Here is a 22,153-nt window from a genome sequence, read left to right on the forward strand (position 1 = left end):
CTAATGTGGCAGGGAGATGGGAACCGATGCAGGAAGTCAGTGGGAAGTAAAATGGTGACAGAAACAAAAGGCAGTAAGGGAGAGTGTACAAAACATGACCGGACAGATGGTCTGAGAAAGCAGGGCAAAGACCAAGGGAAGTCTAGATTCAATGCAAGAAGTCTGATGGGCAAGGCAGATGAACTCAGGGCATGGATGGGTACATGGGACTGGGATGTTATAGCTATTACTGAAACATGGCTAAGGGAGGGGCAGGACTGGCAGCTCAATGTTCCAGGGTACAGATGCTGTAGGAAAGATAGAGCAGGAGGTAAGAGAGGAGGGGGAGTTGCGTTCTTGATTAGGGAGAACATCACGGCAGTAGTGAGAGGGGATATATCCGAGGGTTCGCCCACTGAGTCTATATGGGTAGAACTGAAAAATAAGAAGGGAGAGATCACTTTGATAGGATTGTACTACAGACCCCCAAATAGTCAACGGGAAATTGAGGAGCAAATATGTAAGGAGATTACAGACAGCTGCAAGAAAAATAGGGTGGTAATAGTAGGGGACTTTAACTTTCCCAACATTGACTGGGACAGCCATAGCATTAGGGACTTGGATGGAGAGAAATTTGTTGAGTGTATTCAGGAGGAATTTCTCATTCAGTATGTGGATGGCCTGACTAGAGAGGGGGCAAAACTTGACCTCCTCTTGGGAAATAAGGAAGGGCAGGTGACAGAAGTGTTAGTGAGGGATCACTTTGGGACCAGTGATCATAATTCCATTAGTTTTAAGATAGCTATGGAGAATGATAGGTCTGGCCCAAAAGTTAAAATTCTAAATTGGGGAAAGGCCAATTTTGATGGTATTAGACAGGAACTTTCAGAAGTTGATTGGGAGAGTCTGTTGGCAGGCAAAGGGACGTCTGGTAAGTGGGAGACTTTCAAAAGTGTGTTAACCAGGGTTCAGGGTAAGCACATTCCTTATAAAGTGAAGGGCAAGGCTGGTAGAAGTAGGGAACCTTGGATGACTCGGGAGATTGAGGCCCTAGTCAAAAAGAAGAAGGAGGCATATGACATGCATAGGCAGCTGGGATCAAGTGGATCCCTTGAAGAGTATAGAGATTGCCGGAGTAGAGTTAAGAGAGAAATCTGGAGGGCAAAAAGAGGACATGAGATTGCTTTGGCAGATAAGGCAAAGGAGAATCCAAAGAGCTTCTACAAATACATAAAGGGCAAAAGAGTAACTAGGGAGAGAGTAGGGCCTCTTAAGGATCAACAAGGTCATCTATGTGCGGAACCACAAGAGATGGGTGAGATCCGAAATGAATATTTCACATCGGTATTTACGGTTGAGAAAGGCATGGATGTTAGGGAACTTGGGGAAATAAATAGTGATGTCTTGAGGAGTGTACATATTACAGAGAGGGAGGTGCTGGAAGTCTTAACGCGCATCAAGGTAGATAAATCTCCGGGACCTGATTAAATGTATCCCAGGACGTTATGGGAGGTCAGGGAGGAAATTGCGGGTCCCCTAGCAGAGATATTTGAATCATCGACAGCTACAGGTGAGGTGCCTGAAGATTGGAGGGTAGCAAATGTTGTGCCTTTGTTTAAGAAGGGCGGCAGGGAAAAGCCTGGGAACTACAGACCGGTGAGCCTGACATCTGTAGTGGGTAAGTTGTTAGAGGGTATTCTGAGAGACAGGATCTACAGGCATTTGGAGAGGCAGGGACTGATTAGGAACAGTCAGCATGGTTTTGTGAGTGGAAAATCATGTCTCACGAATTTGATTGAGTTTTTTGAAGGGGTAACCAAGAAGATAGATGAGGGCTGTGCAGTAGACGTGGTCTACATGGACTTTAGCAAAGCCTTTGACAAGGTACCGCATGGTAGGTTGTTACATAAGGTTAAATCTCAAGGGATCCAAGGTGAGGTAGCCAATTGGAAACAAAATTGGATTGACGACAGAAGACAGAGGGTGGTTGTAGAGGGTTGTTTTTCAAACTGGAGGCCTGTGACCAGCGGTGTGCCTCAGGGATCGGTGCTGTTATTTGTTATTTATATTAATGATTTGGATGAGAATTTAGGAGGCATGGTTAGTAAGTTTGCAGATGACACCAAGATTGGTGGCATTGTGGACAGTGAAGAAGGTTATCTAGGATTGCAACGGGATCTTGATAAATTGGGCCAGTGGGTCGATGAATGGCAGATGGAGTTTAATTTAGATAAATGTGAGGTGATGCATTTTGGTAGATCGACTCGGGCCAGGACCTACTCCGTTAATGGTAGGGCGTTGGGGAGAGTTATAGAACAAAGAGATCTAGGAGTACAGGTTCATAGCTCCTTGAAAGTGGAGTCACATGTGGATAGGGTGGTGAAGAAGGCATTCAGCATGCTTGGTTTCATTGGTCAGAACATTGAATACAGGAGTTGGGATGTCTTGTTGAAGTTGTACAAGACATTAGTAAGGCCACATTTGGAATACTGTGTACAGTTCTGGTCACCCTATTATAGAAAGGATATTATTAAACTAGAAAGAGTGCAGAAAAGATTTACTAGGATGCTACTGGGACTTGATGGTTTGACTTATAGGGAGAGGTTGGATAGACTGAGACTTTTTTCCCTGGAGAGTAGGAGGTTTAGGGGTGATCTTATAGAAGTCTATAAAATAATGAGGGGCATAGATAAGGTAGATAGTCAAAATCTTTTCCCAAAGGTAGAGGAGTCTATAACAAGGGGGCATAGATTTAAGGTGAGAGGGGAGAGATACAAAAGGGTCCAGAGGGGCAATTTTTTCACTCGAAGGGGGTGAGTGTCTGGAACGAGCTGCCAGAGGCAGTAGTAGAGGCGGGTACAATTTTGTCTTTTAAAAAGCATTTGGACAGTTACATGGGTAAGATGGGTATGGAGGGATATGGGCCAAGTGCAGGCAATTGGGACTAGCTTAGTGGTATAAACTGGGCGACATGGACATGTTGGGCCGAAGGGCCTGTTTCCATGTTGTAAACTTCTATGATTCTATTCTAGGTTTAACCCAGGCAGGTTTGTCTGCGTGTGGAGAGCAGACACCAGGAAATCCCACCCCAACTTAAAGCTGGTGGGCCGATACTTAAAAGGACAATGTAACTCATTTAGATACTTGAGGTATTTAATATTTTGCGTATTGGAATAATAAAACAACTTTAACCTTACCTGTTGGGGTTTCCCATTGCTTCACACTCACGCTAGGTGAAAGCAGGCGGGAGGGCCGGATCCATGAGGTGAGTACTTTTTATTGCACAGCTTGTGGGCCCAGAAGAGCAAGAGTGCTTCATCCAGGCCCAACAAGCTCACCTGGCCGACAGGACCCCAGTAACCCTTCCAGGTTTCGCATCTGGAAATCCCCTCTCTTCCTCGCCCCGCTCCCTTCCTGGCTCACTGTTAAAATGTACCCCAATGTCACTGTAAAGAAGTGGGCGGGGAAATCGGATAGGATAAAAATAGATAGGAGATATCCCATTCGGGCTGGATGACTTTTCTACTTTGAGCACTGCCAACAGTTTTAGTACCTCTATTTTTATCCTATAATTGAAAAGGAAAAATTTGGGGAAAGAGCAGGGGAGTGTGACTAATTGGATAGCTCTTTCAAAGAACCGTCACAGGCATGGCGGCCTTCTGTGCTGTAAGATTCTATGATTCTCTGATTTCCATTGGAAAGGAAGTAATATTTTTTTTCTAAAAGCTTCAGCATTCTATGCAAATAAGATTAAGGACATTCACCAAACTTGACAGTTTATTTTTCCAAAAGTTTGTTGCTAATCACTGATTATAATTTAGTTTGCTGGGCTGTTGAATCTGTTCAATCCATTTTGTAGCTGATTTCTGATTGACCAAGAAAACTTCTGCCCACACTGTAGCTACATTATGGGTAAAGATCATTGATCAGCTTTTATTTGAAATTTAAAATCCTGGGATGTTTGTTCAGCTTTAGTGTTTGAAAATGGGAGAAAATTATTGGGGGTGGAGTGCAAATGGACACAAGTAAATTTGGAGAAAATCAGTTTTTTTAAAAATAAGTTTATTTTGAACATTGCTAAATAAGAAAACAAGTAAGGAACATGTACACCACTTTTATGGAACTCATGATCAGACTCTTACTTAAGCTCTAGTTTTTAAATTAAAAGTAAAGTTGAAGAGCCGATGTTTATTGCGGCTCCAGCCACTTGCTTGCCATTATGATAATAAAAATTAGAGATTAAGCAGATTGTGATCTTGCTTTTAGTAAACAATGCCTTGGTGTGTGACCTGAGTCAGCCTTTGATGAATGATCTCTGTCTTCAGGGAACTGCCGGTATGGTAACTGTGTTACTATACTTCTGTCCTTCCTCCATACCTAACGAGGAAGGAAAGACTGACATTTGTTGCAATTTCAAGAAATATTCCTCACAGCAGTACCAGAAGTGAACCAGATCCCCTTGAAAAAAATCCAAATTGAGCAGTCTTTGTTCCCTTTCCTGCTGAAAATAGGGTGCATCGCATCTGTGACATCAGCACAGCATATACTGTACACAGTGTGCATGCTGACATCATGGATGGATATGGGGAAAAAGAGTATGAGAGTAAACTTGCAAGGAACATAAAAGCAGACTGTAAAAGCTTCTACAAGTATGTAAAAAGAAAAAGATTAGTGAAGACAAATGTAGGTCCCTTACAGTCAGAAATGGGAGAATTTATAATGGGGAATAAGGAAGTGGCAGAGCAATTAAAAAAAAATACTTGGTTCTGTCTTTATGGAAGAAGACACAAATAACTTCCCAGAAATGCTAGTGAACCAAGGGACTAGTGAGAGGGAGGAGTTAAAGGAATTTGGTATTCGTAAAGAAAAAATAGTGCTGGAGAAATTAATGGGACTGAAAGCTGATAAATCCCCAGTGCCTGATAATCTGCATCCCAGAGTACTAAAAGAGGTAGCCATTTAAATAGTGGATGCATTGGTTGTCATCTTCCAAAATTCGATAGATTATGGAATCGTTCCTGCCAATTGGAGGGTGGCAAATGTAACCCCACTATTTAAAAAAGGAGGGAGAGAAAACAGGGAGCTACAGACCAGTTAGCGTTACATCAGTAGTAGAGAAAATGCTAGAGTCTATAATAAAGGATGTGATAACAGGACACTTAGAAAATATCAAAGGGATTAGACAAAGTCAACATGGATCTATGAAAGGGAAATCATGTTTGACAAACCTACAGGAGTTTTTTGAGGATGTAACTGGTAGAATAGATAAGGGAGAAACAGTGGATGTGGTGTATTTGGATTTTCAGAAGGCCTTTGATGTTCCACATCAGAGGTTAGTGTGCAACATTAAAGCACGTGGGATTGGGGGTAATATACTGGCATGGATTGAAAATTGGTTGACTGGAAACAGAGAGTAGGAACAAATTGGTCTTTTTTGGGGTGGCAGGCGATGATTAGTGGGGTACCGCAGGGATCGGTGCTTGGGCCCCAGCTAGTCGCAATATAGATCAATGATTTGGATGAGGGAACCAAATGTAATATTTCCAAGTTTGCTGACGACACAAAACTAGGTGGGATTGTGAGTTGAGAGGAGGATGCAAAGAGGCTTCAAGGCGATTTAGGCAAGTTGAGTGAGTGGGCAAATACATGACAGATGCAGTATAACGTGGATAAATGTGAAATTATCCACTTTGGAAGGAAACACAGAAAGGCAGAGTATTTAAATGGTGCTAGATTGGGAAATGTTGATGTACAAAGGGACCTGGGTGTCCTTGTACACCAGTCACTGAAAGCAAATATGCAGGTGCAGCAAGCAGTTAGGAAGGCAAATGATATGTTGGCCTTCATTGCAAGAGGATTTGAGTACAGGAGCAAGGATATCTTACTGCAGTTATACAGGGCCTTGGTGAGACCACACCTGGAGTATTGTGTGCAGTTTTGGTCGTCTTACCTAAGAAAGAATATACTTGCCATAGGGGGGAGTACAGTGAAGGTTCACCAGACTGATTCCTGGGATGGCAGGACTGTCGTATGAGGAGAGATTGGGTCGACTCGGCCTGTATTCACTAGAGTTTAGAAGAATGAGAGGGGATCTCGTTGAAACATATAAAATTCTGACAGGGCTAGACAGACTGGATTCAGGGAGGATGTTTCCCCTGGCTGGGGGGCGTCTGGAACGAGGGGTCACGGTCTCAGGATACGGGGTAGGCCATTTAGGACTGAGATGAGGAGAAATTTCTTCACTCAGAGGGTGGTGAACCTGTGGAATTCTCTATCACAGAAGGCTGTGGAGGCCAAGTCACTGAATATATTTAAGAAGGGGATAGATAGATAGTGAGAGAGATAGATAGATTTCTACACACAAAAGGCATCAAGGGTTATGGGGAGAGAGCGGGAATTTGGTAATGATAGAGGATCAGCCATGACCATATTGAATGGCAGAGCAGGCTCGAAGGGCCGAATGGCCTACTCCTGCTATTTTCTATGTTTCTATGGATGCAATGTTTTGCGCATCTCCACATCTAATTTTTTTGGTAAGAAAACAATGGGAAATTTTGGGAGTTTTCTTATATTTTATTGATTTACTTTTTTTCTGGAAAGTTATTAGTGGAAATCAGTAAAAGGTTATATTAATCACTAAATGTGGGATAATGCTCCAACTGTTTCCCTTGATACTATCTGCAAGGCAATCATGCAATAATTCATCTAAACGTGAAGGATGAAAGAATTTTAAATTGTCAACTGTAAATATGGCCTTATTTCTTTAGGAGGTTAAATGACATTAAATGTTCTCTTTTTCCGCGCCCCCCCCCCCCCCACCACCAAACTACCATACACACAAACCTCTTTTCTCCCTGACCTGGTGCCTGTGGAGTTTATTACTCTGGAAGTCTAGAAATATATCATCATACATTGTACTAAATGTACCTTGTAGACAATATTGCATCTGGCACCCCAGATGCAGCGGTGGAGACACCTCAGCCTTTGCCCTTGTCCAACAGGTACAAGGTAATGGCTACCTGTGCGGTTGAGAACAAAGACTGCGGGGAGAATGGTCAAATTTACCATGGGACCGAGGTACAGGAGGCCATTCAAGTGGGGGGAGCAAAAAGGAATGGGGTAGTGTTAGGGGATAGTATAGTCAGGGGGAGAGATACTGTTCGCTACAGCTGAAACTGGGAGTCCTGAAGGGTGTGTTGCCTTCCGGTGCCAGGGTTAAGGACATATGCTCGCGGCTGTAGAAGAACTTGAAGCAGGAGGGGGAGGATCCAGTTGTCGTGGTCCATGTCGGAACCAACGACACAGGTAGTAAAAGGATTGAGGTTCTTCTGAGGAAGTTTGAGGAGCTAGGGTCCAAATTAAAAAGCAGAACCGAGAAGATAATAATCTCTGGATTACTACCTGGACCATGTGCAAATTGGCATAGGGACAAACAGATTAGATGGTTAAATGCATGGCTGAAAAAGTGGTGTGGGAAGCAGGGGCTTCAATTCATGGGGCACTAGCACCAGTACTGGGGAAAGAGGGAGCTGTTCCATTGGGACGAGCTCCACTTAAACTGGGCTGGGACCAGTGTCCTGGTGAACCGAATAACTAGGGTGGTAGATAATTAAAATAGATTATTTTAAACTAACGAGAGGGGAAGGGTTGTGGTAAGGGTAAATTTATAAATCTAAAGAGAAAAGTCAAAGCTGTAGAGCAGAGTAGTGATTTGGGTAAAAACAAGCAGGTGTCAGGAAGTGTCAGAGTTTAACAAAGGTAATAGGGCATTAATGACTACAGTCACATCAGGGAAAAATAGTAAAAAGTTAAAATTAAAGGTGCTATATCTGAATGCACGAAGCATTTGTAACAAGATAGCTGAATTAATGGCACAAATAGAGATAAATGGGTTTGACCTAGTAGCCATTACTGAGACGTGGTTGCTGGGTGACCAAGATTGGGAATTAAATATTCCAGGGTACTTGACTTTTAGAAAAGATAGGCAAAATGGAAAAGGTGGGTGGGGAGGTAGCCCTGATAAAGGATGAGATAAAGGCAGTAGTGAGAAAGGATCTAAGCTCAGAAAATCAGGGCATAGAATCAATATGGGTGGAGCTAAGAAATAACATAGGGCAGAAAACACTAAAAGGAATAGTTTATAGGTGCCCTATCAGTAGTTATAGTGTTGGACAGAGTATAAATCAAGAAATTAGAGGAGCATGTAACAAGGGTAATGCAATAATCGTGGGGGACTTTAATCTTCATATAGACTGGGCAAACCAAATTGGCCAAAGTAGTTTGGAGGACGAGTTCATGGAATGCATTTGAGACAGTTTTCTAGAACAACATGTCGAGGAGCCAAGCAGGGAACAGGCTATTCTTGATCTAGTATTGTGTAATGAGACAGGGTTAATTAGTAGTCTCTGGGGTAGAGTGATCATAATATGATAGAATTTCATATTGAGTTTGAGAGTGATGTAGTTAAGTCCGAAACTAGGGTCTTAAATTTAAATAAAGCCAATTACGTAGGTATGAGGGGTGAGTTGGATAAGGTAGATCGGGAAATTAGATTAAAAGATATCACTGTAGAAAAGCAATGGTGAACATTTAAATAAATAATTCACAATTATCAATGAATATACATTCCCTTGAGAAATAAAAACTCCACGGGAAAAGTGATCCAAACATGGCTAACTAGAGAAGTTAAGGATAGTATTAGATTAAAAGAAGAGACTTACAATGTTGCCAAAAAGAGAAATAAGCCTGAGGATGGGAAGGGCTTTAGAAATCAGCAAAGGAGGACCAAGAAATTGATAGAGAAAATTGAATGAGAGTAAACTAGCAAGAAATATAAAAACAGATTGTAAGAGCTTCTGCAAGTATGTAAAAGGAAGAGATTAGCCAAAGTAAACATGGGTCCCTTTGAGGCAGAGACAGGAGAAATTATAATGGGGAATAAGAAAATGGCAGAGACATTAAACAAATATTTTGTATCTGTCTTCAAAGTAGATGAGACAAAAAACATAACGGAAATAGTGAGGAACCAAGGGTCTAATGAGAGTGAGAAACTTAAAGTAATTAAGATTAGTAAAGAAAAAGTACTGGAGAAATTAATGGAACTAAAAGCTGACAAATCCCCTGGATCTGATGGCCTACATCCTTGAGTTTTAAAAGAGGTGGCTGCAAAGATAGTGGATGCATTGGTTTTGATCTTCCAGAATTCCCTAGATTCTAGGACGATCTCTGTGGATTGGAAGGTAGCAAATGTAACTCTGCTATTCAAGAAAGGAGGAAGAGAGAAAACAGGAAACTATATAGGCCAGTTAGCCTGACATCAGTAGTAGGGGAAAATACTGGAATCATTATTAAGGACTTAGCAACGGGGCACTTAGAAAATCATATGATTTGGCAGAGTCAACATAGTTTTATGAAAGGGAAATCGTGTTTGACCAATCTATTAAGAGTTTTTTGAGGGTGCAACTACCAGGGTAGATAAGGGGGAATCAGTGGGTGTAGTATATTTGGATTTTCCAAAAATATTCAATAAGGTGCCACACAAGAGGTTGTTACCCCCAATCCCATAAGTCCTAATCTTGTGTAATACATTAGCATGGATTGAGGATTGGTTAATGGACAGAAAACAGAGAGTAGGAATAAACGGGTCATTTTCGGATTGGCTGGTTGTAACTAGTGGGGTGCCGCAAGGATTAGTGCTTGGGCCTCAGCTGTTGACAATATATATCAATCACTTATGAGGGGACCGAGTGTAATGTATCCAAGTTTGCTGACTATACAAAGCTAGGTGGGAAAGTAAGCTGTGCGGAGGACGCAAAGGGATACAGACAAGTTAAGTGTGTGAAAAGGTGGCAGATGGAGTATAATGTGGGGAAATGTGAAATTATCCACTTTGGTAGGAAGAATAGAAAAGCAGAATACTTTATAAAAGATGAGAGACTAAAAAATGTTGGTAGTCAAAGGTATTTGGGTGTCCTTGTACACGAATCACAGAAAATTAACATGCAGGTACAGCAAGCAATTGGAAGGCAATTAGTATGTTAGCTTTTATTGCAAGGGGGTTGGAGTATAAGAGAAAGAAGGACTTGCTGCAATTAAATAGGGCTCTCGTGAGACCACACCTGGGGTAGTGTGTACAGTTTTGGTCTTACCTAAAGAAGAATATTTGACTTAGAAGGGTTGCAACGAAGGTTCACTGGATTGATACCTGGGATGAGAGCGGAGTACGGGTGGAAATTGCAGAGGTGCTGACCATAATCTTCCAATCCTCCGTAGATATGGGGATGGTGCCAGAGGACTGGAGAATTGCAAATGTTACACCCTTATTCAAAAAAGGGTGTACGGATAAACACGGCAACTACAGGCCAGTCAATTTAACTTTGGTGTTGGGGCAGCTTTTAGAAACGATAATCTGAGTCAAAATTAATAGCCACTTGCACAAGTGTGTATTAATTAAGGAAAGCCAGCACAGATTTGTTAAAGGCAAATCACGTTTAACTAACTTGATTGAGTTTTTTGATGAGGTAACAGAGAGGGTTGATGAGGGCAATGCAGTTGATATGTATATGGACTTTCAAAAGGCATTCGATAAAGTGCCACATAATAGGCTTGTCACCAAAATTGAAGGAGCAGTGGCATCATGAATACGAAATTGACTAAGTGACAGGAAACAGAGAATAGTGGGGAATGGTTGCTTTTCGGACTGGAGGAAGGTATACAGTGGTGTACAGGGGTTGATACTAGGACCACTGCTTTTTTGGATATTAATGACTTGGACTTGGGTGTGCAGGGCACAATTTCAAAATTTGTAGATAACACAAAACTTGCAAGTGTAGTAAACAGTGAGGAGGATAGTAATAGACTTCAAGAGGACATAGACAAGCTGGTGGAATGGGCGGACACATGAAAGATGAAATTTAATGCAGAGAAGTGCAAAGTGATACATATTGGCAAGACGAATGAGGAGAGGCAATATAAACTAAATGGTACAATTCTAAGAGGTGCAGGAACAGAAAGACCTTGGGATATATGTGCACAAATCTTTGAAAGTGGCAGAACAGGTTGAGAAAGCAGTTAAAAAAGCATACGGGTAGCTGGGCTTTATTACTAGAGGCATGAGTACAAAAGCAAGGAAGTTATGTTGAACCTTTATAAACCACTGGTTTGGCCACAACTGGAGTATTGTGTCCAATTCAGGGCACCGCACTTTAGGAAGGATGTGAAGGCCTTAGAGAGGATGCAGGAAAGATTTACTAGAATGGTTCCAGGGATGAGGGACTTCCGTTACATGGATAGACTGGAGAAGCTGGGGTTGAAGCGAGTGGTTATGATCTGGAATGTGCTGCCTGAAAGGGTGGTGGAAGCAGATTCAATCGTGGATTTCAAAAAGGAATTGGATAAATACTTGAAAGGAAAAAATTTGCAGAGCTGCGGGGGAATGGGACTAACTGGATTGTTCTTATGAAGAGACGGCACAAGCTCGATAGGCCGAATGGCCGCCTCCTTTGCTTTAACCATTCTATTCTATGAGAGGGTTGTCTTATGAAGAGAGATTGAGTAAATGGGCCTATATTCTCTGGAGTTTAGAAGAATGAGAGGTGATCTCATTGAAACATATAAAATTCTTAGAGGGCATTACAGGGTAAATGCTGAGAGGCTGTTTCCCCTGGCTGGAGACTCTTGTACTAGGGGTCATAGTCTCAAGATAAGGGTCTGGCCATTTAAGACCGAAATGAGGAAAAATTTCTTAGCTTTGTTGTGAATCTTTGGAATTTTCTACTCCAGAGGGCTGTGGATGCTTAGTCATTGAGTGTATTCAAGACTGAGGTTGATGGATATTTGGACACTAAGGGAATCAAGGGATATGGGGCTAGGGTGGGAAATTGGAGTTGAGGTAGATGATCAGCCATGATCTTATTGATTGACAGAGCAGGCTCAAGGGGCTGTTTGACCTACTCCTGCTCCTAGTTCATTTTTTTAAGTTAAATTGCTGTTTGTGTATCCATAGCAGAGATTGCACAACTAACAGTGACTATTGAGAATGAGTTATACTGATCTTTCCTGTATGGAATAAACATGGCACTTGACAGCTTCATATGCAGTGTTCTATTTAAGCAACTTTTGTGGTACTGTTTGAAAATTAATATACTCCTATAGTTTGGCTAGCTATGATGGCCATTTTTAGAAAGTCTACTTCGTTCAAAATTTATTCAAATTATCTGAGAATTTAATTTTTAAAGCTCTAAATTCCCACTTTGCTATGTTGCTTAATTCAAATTATTAAATCTTTTTAGCCCAAACAGTTTTGAATTTTCCATGGTAGACTGTTATGTGGAAAGTAGTATGTATTTGCACACTAGAGTGGTTCCAGATTAATCATCACAATGCTTGATGATTATCTGTGAGGGAGGGTGTATATGAATATGACTATGCTGGTTATTAAGACAAGGCAGTGGCAGGGAGTTGTTGCTTGCATGTAGATGGTATCTACAAGATTGAATCGCTTTTTTTGTCTGCTTATGCTCCGAAATGCTTAGGATTTTCCATGACTACAGCTAACTGCTGATGATGAGAGCTGATGCGCAGGGGTTAGATATATTCTTGGGTCTCATGGGAAAGTAATTGCATGCAAGGATCTGTGTACAACATGCTATTATGGGATGCATGTGTTTAAACATGTCAAATGTGTAGAATCCTAACTGAATGGAATTCTTACAAAGATGTAATGTAACGGATTGTGATGAATAGTTTGACATAGTTGGAAACGTCGTGGTTTCATTACTGCCATGTGTTTGAACAGACATCCATGTGTATTAAAATTCTTATGTGGGTAATGCGCACCATTGAAAACTGTTATGTAAACATTTCCTATGGGAATTCGAATTCCAGTGTAAAAACATCACACTTACCTGGCGCAATGCTCTATCACGCCCTTGGATGGCTCTTTAATGGCATTTCCAGTGTTAACCAGAACAGTGGCTTGTCATGGCTCCCTGTTCCACCACCAAATGTATTGTTTTTTCCCTGCAAAGCACTCAAAATGCATTCTGAAACTATTTGCCTATCATTTTTTCTCACTAACTGAGCACAATTAAATTTATCTGTTGAATTGACTTTTAATGCTTTTGGTTTTTTTTACTTTAAGACCATGGCCACTCCCAAAAGCCTAGGCTTACACTTGATATATTCGCCTAGATCTATGGTTTCGTTAGCTGAATGCAGATTGTGCAGTCTGAACATGTGCATTGTACCCAATTTTCAGGATGCATTGTACTGTTCAGTCAGCTGAAATACTGGAATATTTTTAGTTCCTTACAGTTCCTTCTGTTATTTCTCAAAATAATTTTAAGAAAAGCTACAGAACAAAGTTCAATTGCTTTATTTAGGCAAAATTTTAAGGATGGGGGAACACGGTGAGGTGACCTCTGTTCCCCTGTCATGCACCTTGTACAGCTCAGTGACAGTAAAAGGAAGGGGAGTGTACAGGGGTCGAGTGGGTAGCTCAAAGGGGATGAAGAAGGGGAGAAATGGGAGTGAGGGGGTAGTGACAAGGTGAAGATCTAGGGGATGTGATAGGGAGCCGCTGAGTGCAGCCCACAGTCGGCAGAAGCTCCTTTTCCTGCCATGCCTCCCACCACCTCTCGCCCAAAAGGAAAAAAGCAGAAGGATGAGAAAGAATCACAATGGCTTCCATTTATCCAATGCTTTTAATGAAGGAAAATGTCACCAGGTGCTTCACAAAGGCACAAAAGGGGAAGAAATAGTTACCAAGCCAAAGGAGACCATGGGGTGACCATAAGCTTGATCAAAGAGGTGGGTTGTAAGGAGGGTCTTGGAGGAAAAGAGGGTGCTGGGGAGGCAGTGGTTTTTATGGAGCCTAGGTGACTGAAATTAAGGTAAAAGATCACCTGGTACTATTCAAAGAGCAGAGGAGTTCTCCCAGTGTCCAGGTCAACAATAATTTCTCAACGAACACCAAAAACACATTGTGGTCATTTATTTAATTGCTGTTTGTGGGAGCTTGCTGTGCACAAATTGGTTGCTGCATTTCCTACATTACAATTGTGACTACACTTCAAAAGTACTTAATTGGCTGTAAAGGGACGCCATGGGACATCCTGAAGGTGTGGAAGGCGCTATATAAATACATGTGTGTCTCCTTTTCCTTTTCACCCTTTTCTCCTATTTCTCCCTTTTCCTTTGTACGTGACTTCTAGAAAAGAGATGTTTTGGAAAAATACCCTGATAAACCACACTCGTTTATTTTTAAACCATTGTGAAATAATACATATATTTTCAGATTGAGGTTTGATGCCAAATTCCAGTTGAATCTCCTTTTGCACTGATAGCTGCCATGAAAAGCAACAGTCAGCTTTGAAACCCACAGATTGAATGATGTTTTTGAACTCTAGATCTTTCTATTTTGTTTTTTTAAAATTGCTTAAGTGTCATAATATCCTACTAAAGGAGCTGCATACTTAAATTTATTTTTCAGTGACTAGTGACACTGTGCAGCCACTTCCTGGAATGCGGCAATTGGGATTGCGCCAATGACATAATTTCCAGCGCATGTCTATAATTTTATTAAATTTAAGTAACTACTAAATTTGTTTCAGCTTGGCTGGGTCAGCTAGAGTGCCAAGCTTGAAGGTGAAACCATTTGGTGAAATGGGATCAGACTTCAGATGGTGAAAATACATTGTAGTTAACTAAGCCTGCTGATGGGCAAAATTGTAGCCCTGGTATGGCAGCAGGAGTTATTTGCTTATAAATTAATTCGTTTGATAGACGTTACCATTGACAAATCTAAATGATCTACACAGTTCCTTTTAAATGAAAAGGAATTTCGACCTTCCCTTGTTGATGAACAAAGTATGGTGACCTAATGAAAGGATTCAAGAATATATGAAATGGATTTTCTATTTGAGATGAGAAATTGGAGGGGGGAGAGGATTGAGAAAAAGATATTTGAAAATAGTATGATACAAAATCTGATGTGTAGGTTTCACAAGATTTCAAAGTCTGATTATGTTTTTATTATATATATCTGTTTCTTGTGAAGGAGCTATTGCTTGCTTTTAATTAAACCTGGGGAATGAACAGAGTTGAACAGTAATCTGATCAATTTGCAGACTTAATGCACAGTGGTGGCCAATCAGAAATGTTTTTCTATTTGCAGTTTGTTAGTGTCATTTTATGTAGTCATTACTACCCAATCAGCTTTCTGCTGGCTGCTGACATCACTAACTAGCCTCTTCCCTTCGGTGGGTAGCTTCATTTTCTGAGTGTTTTGTGCTAAAATGGAGGCTGGTTTCTTGCCTTAAGGAACAGCTTGTTCTGCTGGTATAGGCTAGATGTTGACATGTAACAGACCTGGTAGCAGGATGGTGGTGGACGCAGCCAGTTCAAATGGGCCTTTCCAGCCCACGGGCCTTCTACACTTTCGAGGTGGGTTGTAATGTATGCAACAGTGGAATGTTACGCTTGCTTATGTGTTCGTGCAGAGCTTTTGTGAGGTGCGATTAGAAATAAAGGAAGTGTGCTCTTGTAGTGGAGTTTTATTAAAGCTTCTGTTCCATAGGCAGTTTTTTGTTGCATAAAATAAAAGGATAACGCCTATAATAGACTGGAATTGTAGGATTAGTAAGACTGCTTGGGTTCATTGAAGCATTTCATACCTATCTTGAATCTGGGTTTGCTGCTTTCTGCTGTCACTCCCATCCCCCAGCTAAGCATGCTGATGTCAAAGGAAGTGAGGTCATTAGCCTTTAGGAGCGATTGAGAGATTGTTGGGGGCTGGGCACTGGCCAAGTTTGGCTCTTCACGGCGGTTGTTTTGTAACAGAACTTTTGGCTGCTTACATTAATCTTAAAAACTGCAGTCTCAATTAAATCAATTCTACTTTGATTTTTAAAAATCGTCTGAGATCTTTACTCGCAATATATTTTGTGAAAGCTTGCATTAATGATCAGAGGGAATCTAGGTGTGTATTGTGCTGAATTTATTTGCAGCTTGGTGTGCTTTTCTTGCTGATTTTTAAAAAAAACTTTTGGAATGTTTTATATACAAGATGGGACCTATCCAGGAATAATAGTCATTATTAGCCAGGTATTTGAAAGCTACTTACAGAATTTAGAATATCTTTAGAAAAGGAAGCTTTCTTATTTTTATGCTTCATATTTAGTGGATGCATGCTACAATATTTTCACATTCTAGTTTTATGTAGTGTGATCTTTTGTAAGCTAAAACAGTGCTCCACTTATAGGCAAGTGATAAATACATCCATTTTTAAAAAAAACTACCATCATTCATTTTAAAAATGTTTTTGCAGCAGAGGCCAGTTTCATAAATGCATATTTTTGTACTTGTGTTGCTGACTTCTCCTTCCACCTGAGTTTTGGATGTAATTGGCATGAACCTAAGGGCAAAGATCAGAGGTCATAAGTTTAAGTACACAAACTGCCTGTCCCTGAAAGTAGCTGCTGCAAAAACTAATATTGAGATTTTTTTTAATTGTCAAATGTAGGAGGTTGTCGATTTAAAACATTAAAGTATTTTGTAAGATATGTTGTACACTACCAAGCCAAAATTCAGACATGTTATTAGTTGTAATGTTTGCTACTTGCAAGTCTGACATGTTGACCTTTTTAAGTTTTAGTTACTTTCTCAGTCCAGGATGTGGACAGCATTTACCAGTCTCAATTATCTAATTTGTGGTCAGAAGCTGCAGTAGTCTTATTGCAAATCAAAATTAACACATTGCTAGGAATTACTCTGCAGATAACATTTACAGAATTTAACCTGTCAGAACCAAAGTACCAAATCTATGTTAAAATAATTTTATAATTAGAGTAGTGTGAAACATAGCCAACTCTTTAGATATTTGTCTAAAGATTTCCTATGTCTCCGGCAAGGGTTTTGGTGCAGCATGATATCCAGCTACAAATCCTAGGAATTTCTACATTTGAGTGTAGAGTAATTTGTAATTCCTGAGTACTGCAATTTTGCATAAAATGTTTTGAGGGTAATGAAAATACTGGTTTCAGTGTGATCTATCACTTCATTGGGTGTTTGTATTGATTTTATTCTGGTTTGAACCAAAAGAATTGTATAAGGATTTCTTACATTTAAAATTTTACACAAAAGTATCATATTGTACTGAAATGATTGAAAGGTCAAAAAACACAATCGTGAAAGGCAGCCTCTCGAGTATTGCCAAAATTCTAAAATAAGTAATGTACACAAAAAACTGAAAATGCTGGAGATGTGCAGCATGTTGATCAGCATCAGAAAACAATTGACATTTATGTGACCTATTATACCTACATGTATACCTTTTTTTTAGTTTTGTAATTTTTGTCACGTAACCAGCTTACTATTGAGATTGTGTTTTTAAAAAAAAGTTGTCTCTCACCTGATTTTGTTGGATAGATGTTCATTGTTACAATGTTCCTTTATTAGTTGTAATAAATTCACTGGAGCTACGTGTAAATATTCACATTTCTGATTTAGAACATTCAATTATTTCAAAGCATCAAATGAGAGAAAAGCGAACTTTGCCATAATTTAATGCATTGTGCAATGTTGCTCAATATTCCAATGTATTAAATCAAATTTGTGAATATTTACTCATGTGAATTTAATATAATTACCTAGAAAAAAAGAGAAACCTGTTACTTTCATGACTGTTCGGAAGCACACCGTACACAAAAATTTTCTTCATGTGTACTTTTTAAAAAACCTGAGCTTAAGTGAGACATAAGTGCGCTCACTTTGAAAAGCGATACAGCTGCTGTACCTGTCAGGGCTTAATTCTGTCCAAAGACATAACGTTTTTTTGAAATTATTTTCGTTCTTTTGTGCTCATCAAAGTTAGCCATATCCGTACTGTTAGCATCAAGCACTGTGCGATCGTTGATCTGGAATCAGATGCAGAGCAAGGCTCTCTGCTCCACCTAAATGCATTTCAGAAGAGCACCAATCTGGCCGTTTGCCATTTATCAGAACAACTATTCTTTGGCCTTTCTGAGTAACATTGCCAATTAGCGTCAAGTTAGGGGCAGTTTTGTGCTGTAGATCCATGCCCATTAGGAACTGGTTTGAAATGTCCAAACTTGTTCACATGGTTCCCCCACAAAAACATTGCTTTTTATTTTGTTTGTGAATGATACCAGGGTCAATGAAACAATCATTCAAAACTTAATGCTGCAAAACATTTCTTAAAGGTCATTTAACATTGATTTTGAACAAGATGCTATCACCCTCCTTCAGATATAGTTTGCAAACATTTTTTTATTGATTTGCAGCCCACAAATGTAAATTCTTGAACAATTATCCTCTCAGATCCATTTAAGTGAGAGCAGGTTGTTTCAGTGTAGTTTCTGAATTTTGCCCTTAGTTTGGGATTTGAGAACAATTTTACAACACCAAGTTATAGTCCAGCAATTTTATTTTAAATTCACAAGCTTTCGGAGGCTTCCTCCTTCGTCAGGTGAACGATGTTTTTTTTTCACATCGTTCACCTGACGAAGGAGGAAGCCTCCGAAAGCTTGTGAATTTAAAATAAAATTGCTGGACTATAACTTGGTGTTGTAAAATTGTTTACAATTGTCAACCCCAGTCCATCACCGGCATCTCCACATCATGGGATTTGAGAAGTTGACTATGCAATGTCAGTAAAGGCCGAATGAAAGGTTTATTCAGTAATACTACCTCCATGCAATAAAGTTGATGTGCCTAACAACTTCTGTATTTATTGTACTTTGTTTTGAGAAATGTAACAGAAATTTTGTTGTCACTTTAAAATATTGAAGTAAGAAAATTTGGAAAGTTTAGCACAGTTGTTTGACCGGTTTATTTTGGTTTAATGTTAAAAGGTTGTGCCATCCATTTCATTAAGACATCCTTTCACCTAAAACCCAAATTTGAATTCAGACCCTCCCTTTTGTTTTACATGCATTTATAAAGCACCGTACCACATTCTCAAGACACCCCAAAGTGTTTCATAACCAATTAATTACTTTTGGTGTGCAGTCATTGTTATATAGATAACCGCAGCAACCAGTTGCACACAGCAAGGTTCCACATTTAGCAAATTAGGTGACTGGCTAGTTAGCCTGTTTCTGGCAATTGGTGAGGGATAAATATTGGCTAGAATTCTAGGATAACACACTGCTGCTCTTTTGAATAGTGCCATAGGATCTTCTATATCCATCTGCAAGCAGAGAGGGCCTCGGTCACCATCATGTGAAAGACAGCTCCGACAGTGCAGTACTCAGAGTGCTGCACTGAAGTGTCAGCCTGGATCATATGCAATGGACCTAGAGTAGGCTTGAACTCAGTATTATGACTCCGAGGGATGAGAGTCTTTTTTTTCTAATGGTTCCTACATTACAACAGTGACTACACTTCAAAAGTATTTTAGTCGGCTGTACAGCGCTTTGGGACATCCTGAGGTCATGGAAGATGCTATATAAATGCAAATCTATCTTTCTGTCCATCTTGATGTTCTAGTGTAATGAGTTTAGGCGATTTCAACCTAGTTCCGATTGGAAGTGAATCCAGAGCATTTAATTAGGCACTAAGTTGGTAAATTCATGTCAATGTTACAAAGCTCACTCATGGAAAAGGTAAATGTTGCACCAGTACTCCAGAGGGTGCTATCCTGAGGTTGGGATTAAGATACAATGTTAAAGCAGTGAACTCTTTTCCCAACCGTGTAGTTGATGCTGTCATTGAGTGCAAAAAAAAGTGTAACACTTCTATTAGCACTGACCTAATTTCCTTGATCAGAAATGTATCCATAAACTCTACCCTGACTCTCAAGTTTAGATTGTTGCTGCTGAAACAAATATGGCCGACTAGTTCAAGCTGCAGAGAATTGAACTTCATGCTTTGTACTTTAGTTTAGACTGTTTTGATCTTAACTTCCCATGTACCTTGTTTCCATTGCATTGAAATGCAACTTGGATCATTTGAAAGTATTAACTTTTAGATAATGCAACCCTATTTATTCTGTGGGTGGTTTCACTGACGGGAGAGAAAAAAATGGCCACTGTGCGAATGGAAAAAAATGTTCCCGCTCACTATGCCCTTTTGTCTGTCGCGGTTGAAATAGTTTTCTCTATCTGTGGCAGTTCGCTACATTGGTTTAAAAAAAAGCATATGATACTTTCTCAGACTTTTTTAAACTGTAAGCTTTACTTAGCACTGATATAAAGACTAGCAACACCCAGGGCAAGTCCCACAAAGCTACCTACTTTCTGGGATTGACCGTTTTTAACGGTATGGATTACTTTTTCTGGCTTTGAAATTTTGAAACCTGCTTAAAGACAGGCTTCATTTCCTCTCTTTCTTTAATGTCCAATAATTATAATTAGGTGCTAAAGTCAGTGTTAGCAGACTCGCCTCTGAGACATAAGGTCAAGGGTTGAAGCCCCACTCAAGACTTTAGCACATAATCTAGGCTGACACGTAAATGCAGTCGTGGGGGAGTGCTGCACTTTCAGGTGAGATGTTAAACCAAGACCCTGTCTGTTCCCTCGGGTAGATGTAAAAGATTACCTTGGCACTCCTCAGAGGAGCAAGTTTGTTTTTTCTTGGTCACAAATTGGTGCTAAATTGATAAAGTAAAAGATTCATTTTTATCTGGGCTCCTAGATGAAGTGACTCATTTTGGAAGAGCATTCACTTAGCCACCAAAAGATCACACAGGTGGCCCAATTTTGCTGGGTATTTTTCCTGTTGGCTGAGAATGACTGCTGGTACAGCAGACTTGACAGCACATGATGTATTTAATGATTTCCTTGCCCCTGCAGCCAAATCATAAACTGAAGCCAGTACCCTATAGTGACATCCATTAATCAGGATCCTGTTAAGGCAACTGCAAAGGGAAAGAGAGCTGTTAAATGAAAGCAGAGGGATTTTAAAGTGATACGTGTCATAATGTCAAGAGCATCATTAGGGAGATCAAGCATGATCAGTGGACTATGTTTAGCTGCAAAGGTGTGCAATTGTACAAAAATTATTTAATTTTTTTTGTTAGCTAAAGTCTGTCCAGAGGTCCTCTGCATTAGTGCAATAACTGACCAGTCAAGTGCTGTTCAGAAAATGAGTAGAAGAATCCTCCAAGGAGAGCATTATATTGAGTTGGCAACTGATTTAATAGGCCATAGGTAGGACCCATCTGCATGGATTTTGGAAAAACCAGTGCACTGTGGGGTATACATGAGCATTAATGAGCCAGTTTGATGGGAAAAAGTGGATTGCACTCTGCATCATCTGGCAACTGATTGGATGGCAAGCTTGGGACAGTATTCATGCTGTAAAGCAGCAGGGTGGGAGGGGAAGAGAAAGCAGCAATGGTCTTATGGATCAATGCCAGGAACTGCTGGCTGACTTGAGCTGCATCTACCAGACAATGTGCAAGATTGCCCATGTATATCCTGTCCACAAAAAAAAAGCAGGATACATATAATCGGGGGAATTATTGCCCCACCTCCGTCCTCCCGGTCATTATTAAAGTGATGGAAGGAGTCATCAATAGTGACTCCTGCTCACAACTCAATTCAGGTTCCACCAGAACCATTCTGCTCCAGACCATCACAGCTTTGACCAGATATGGATGCAGGAGCTGAAGGTCAGAAGAGAGGTGAGAGTAGCTGCCCTCGACATCAAGCAGCATTCATTCAAGTTTGATACCAAGGAGCCCTAGCAAAACTGAAGTCAATGGGAGCCGAAGTCATACCTAATACAAAGGAAGATGATTCTGGTTGGCAGAGGCCAGTCATCACATCCCCAGGATGTCACTACAGGTTCTGTGGGGAAGCCTCCTTGGCCCAACCATCTTCGCCTCAATCATAAGATCAAAATTGGGGCTGTTTGCTGATGATTCCAGTGTTCAGCTCCATTTACAATCCCTCAGATATCAATGCAGCCCATGTCAGCTTACAACAGGACCTGGATAACATCCAGACTTGGACTGACCAGTCCCAGATAACGGCAGCCTCAAATAAGAGGAAACCCAGCCATTTCTACTTGACTGTTAACAGCACCATCATCTCTGACCATCAACATCTTGGGGGTCACCATTGACCAGAAACCAAACTGAACCAGCCATATCAACATCTTGGCTACAGAAGCTGGATACTTTTTGATGAGTGGCTCTCCTCCTGACCCC

General features: G+C 40.4%; 1 protein-coding gene across 5 annotated transcripts in view; it reads left to right on the plus strand.

Annotated features, from left to right (window-relative positions):
• The window catches only part of LOC137326573 (serine/threonine-protein phosphatase 2A 56 kDa regulatory subunit gamma isoform), a 168,879-nt gene that overhangs the window by 61,233 nt on the left and 85,493 nt on the right, over positions 1-22,153 (plus strand). Inside the window, exon 1 of one of the 5 annotated variants that reach the window (XM_067991808.1) lies at positions 15,223-15,423. The exons of the other annotated variants lie outside the window; for them this stretch is intronic. Within the exon in view, the coding sequence (XP_067847909.1) occupies positions 15,330-15,423 (94 nt within the window). The 5' untranslated portion in view covers positions 15,223-15,329. Of the gene's footprint in view, positions 1-15,222; positions 15,424-22,153 lie in introns of those variants that run through there. 5 annotated transcript variants of the gene reach the window in all.

Source organism: Heptranchias perlo, chromosome 10, assembly GCF_035084215.1.
Source record: "Heptranchias perlo isolate sHepPer1 chromosome 10, sHepPer1.hap1, whole genome shotgun sequence".
In the NCBI taxonomy this organism is placed as follows: Eukaryota; Metazoa; Chordata; class Chondrichthyes; order Hexanchiformes; family Hexanchidae; genus Heptranchias; species Heptranchias perlo.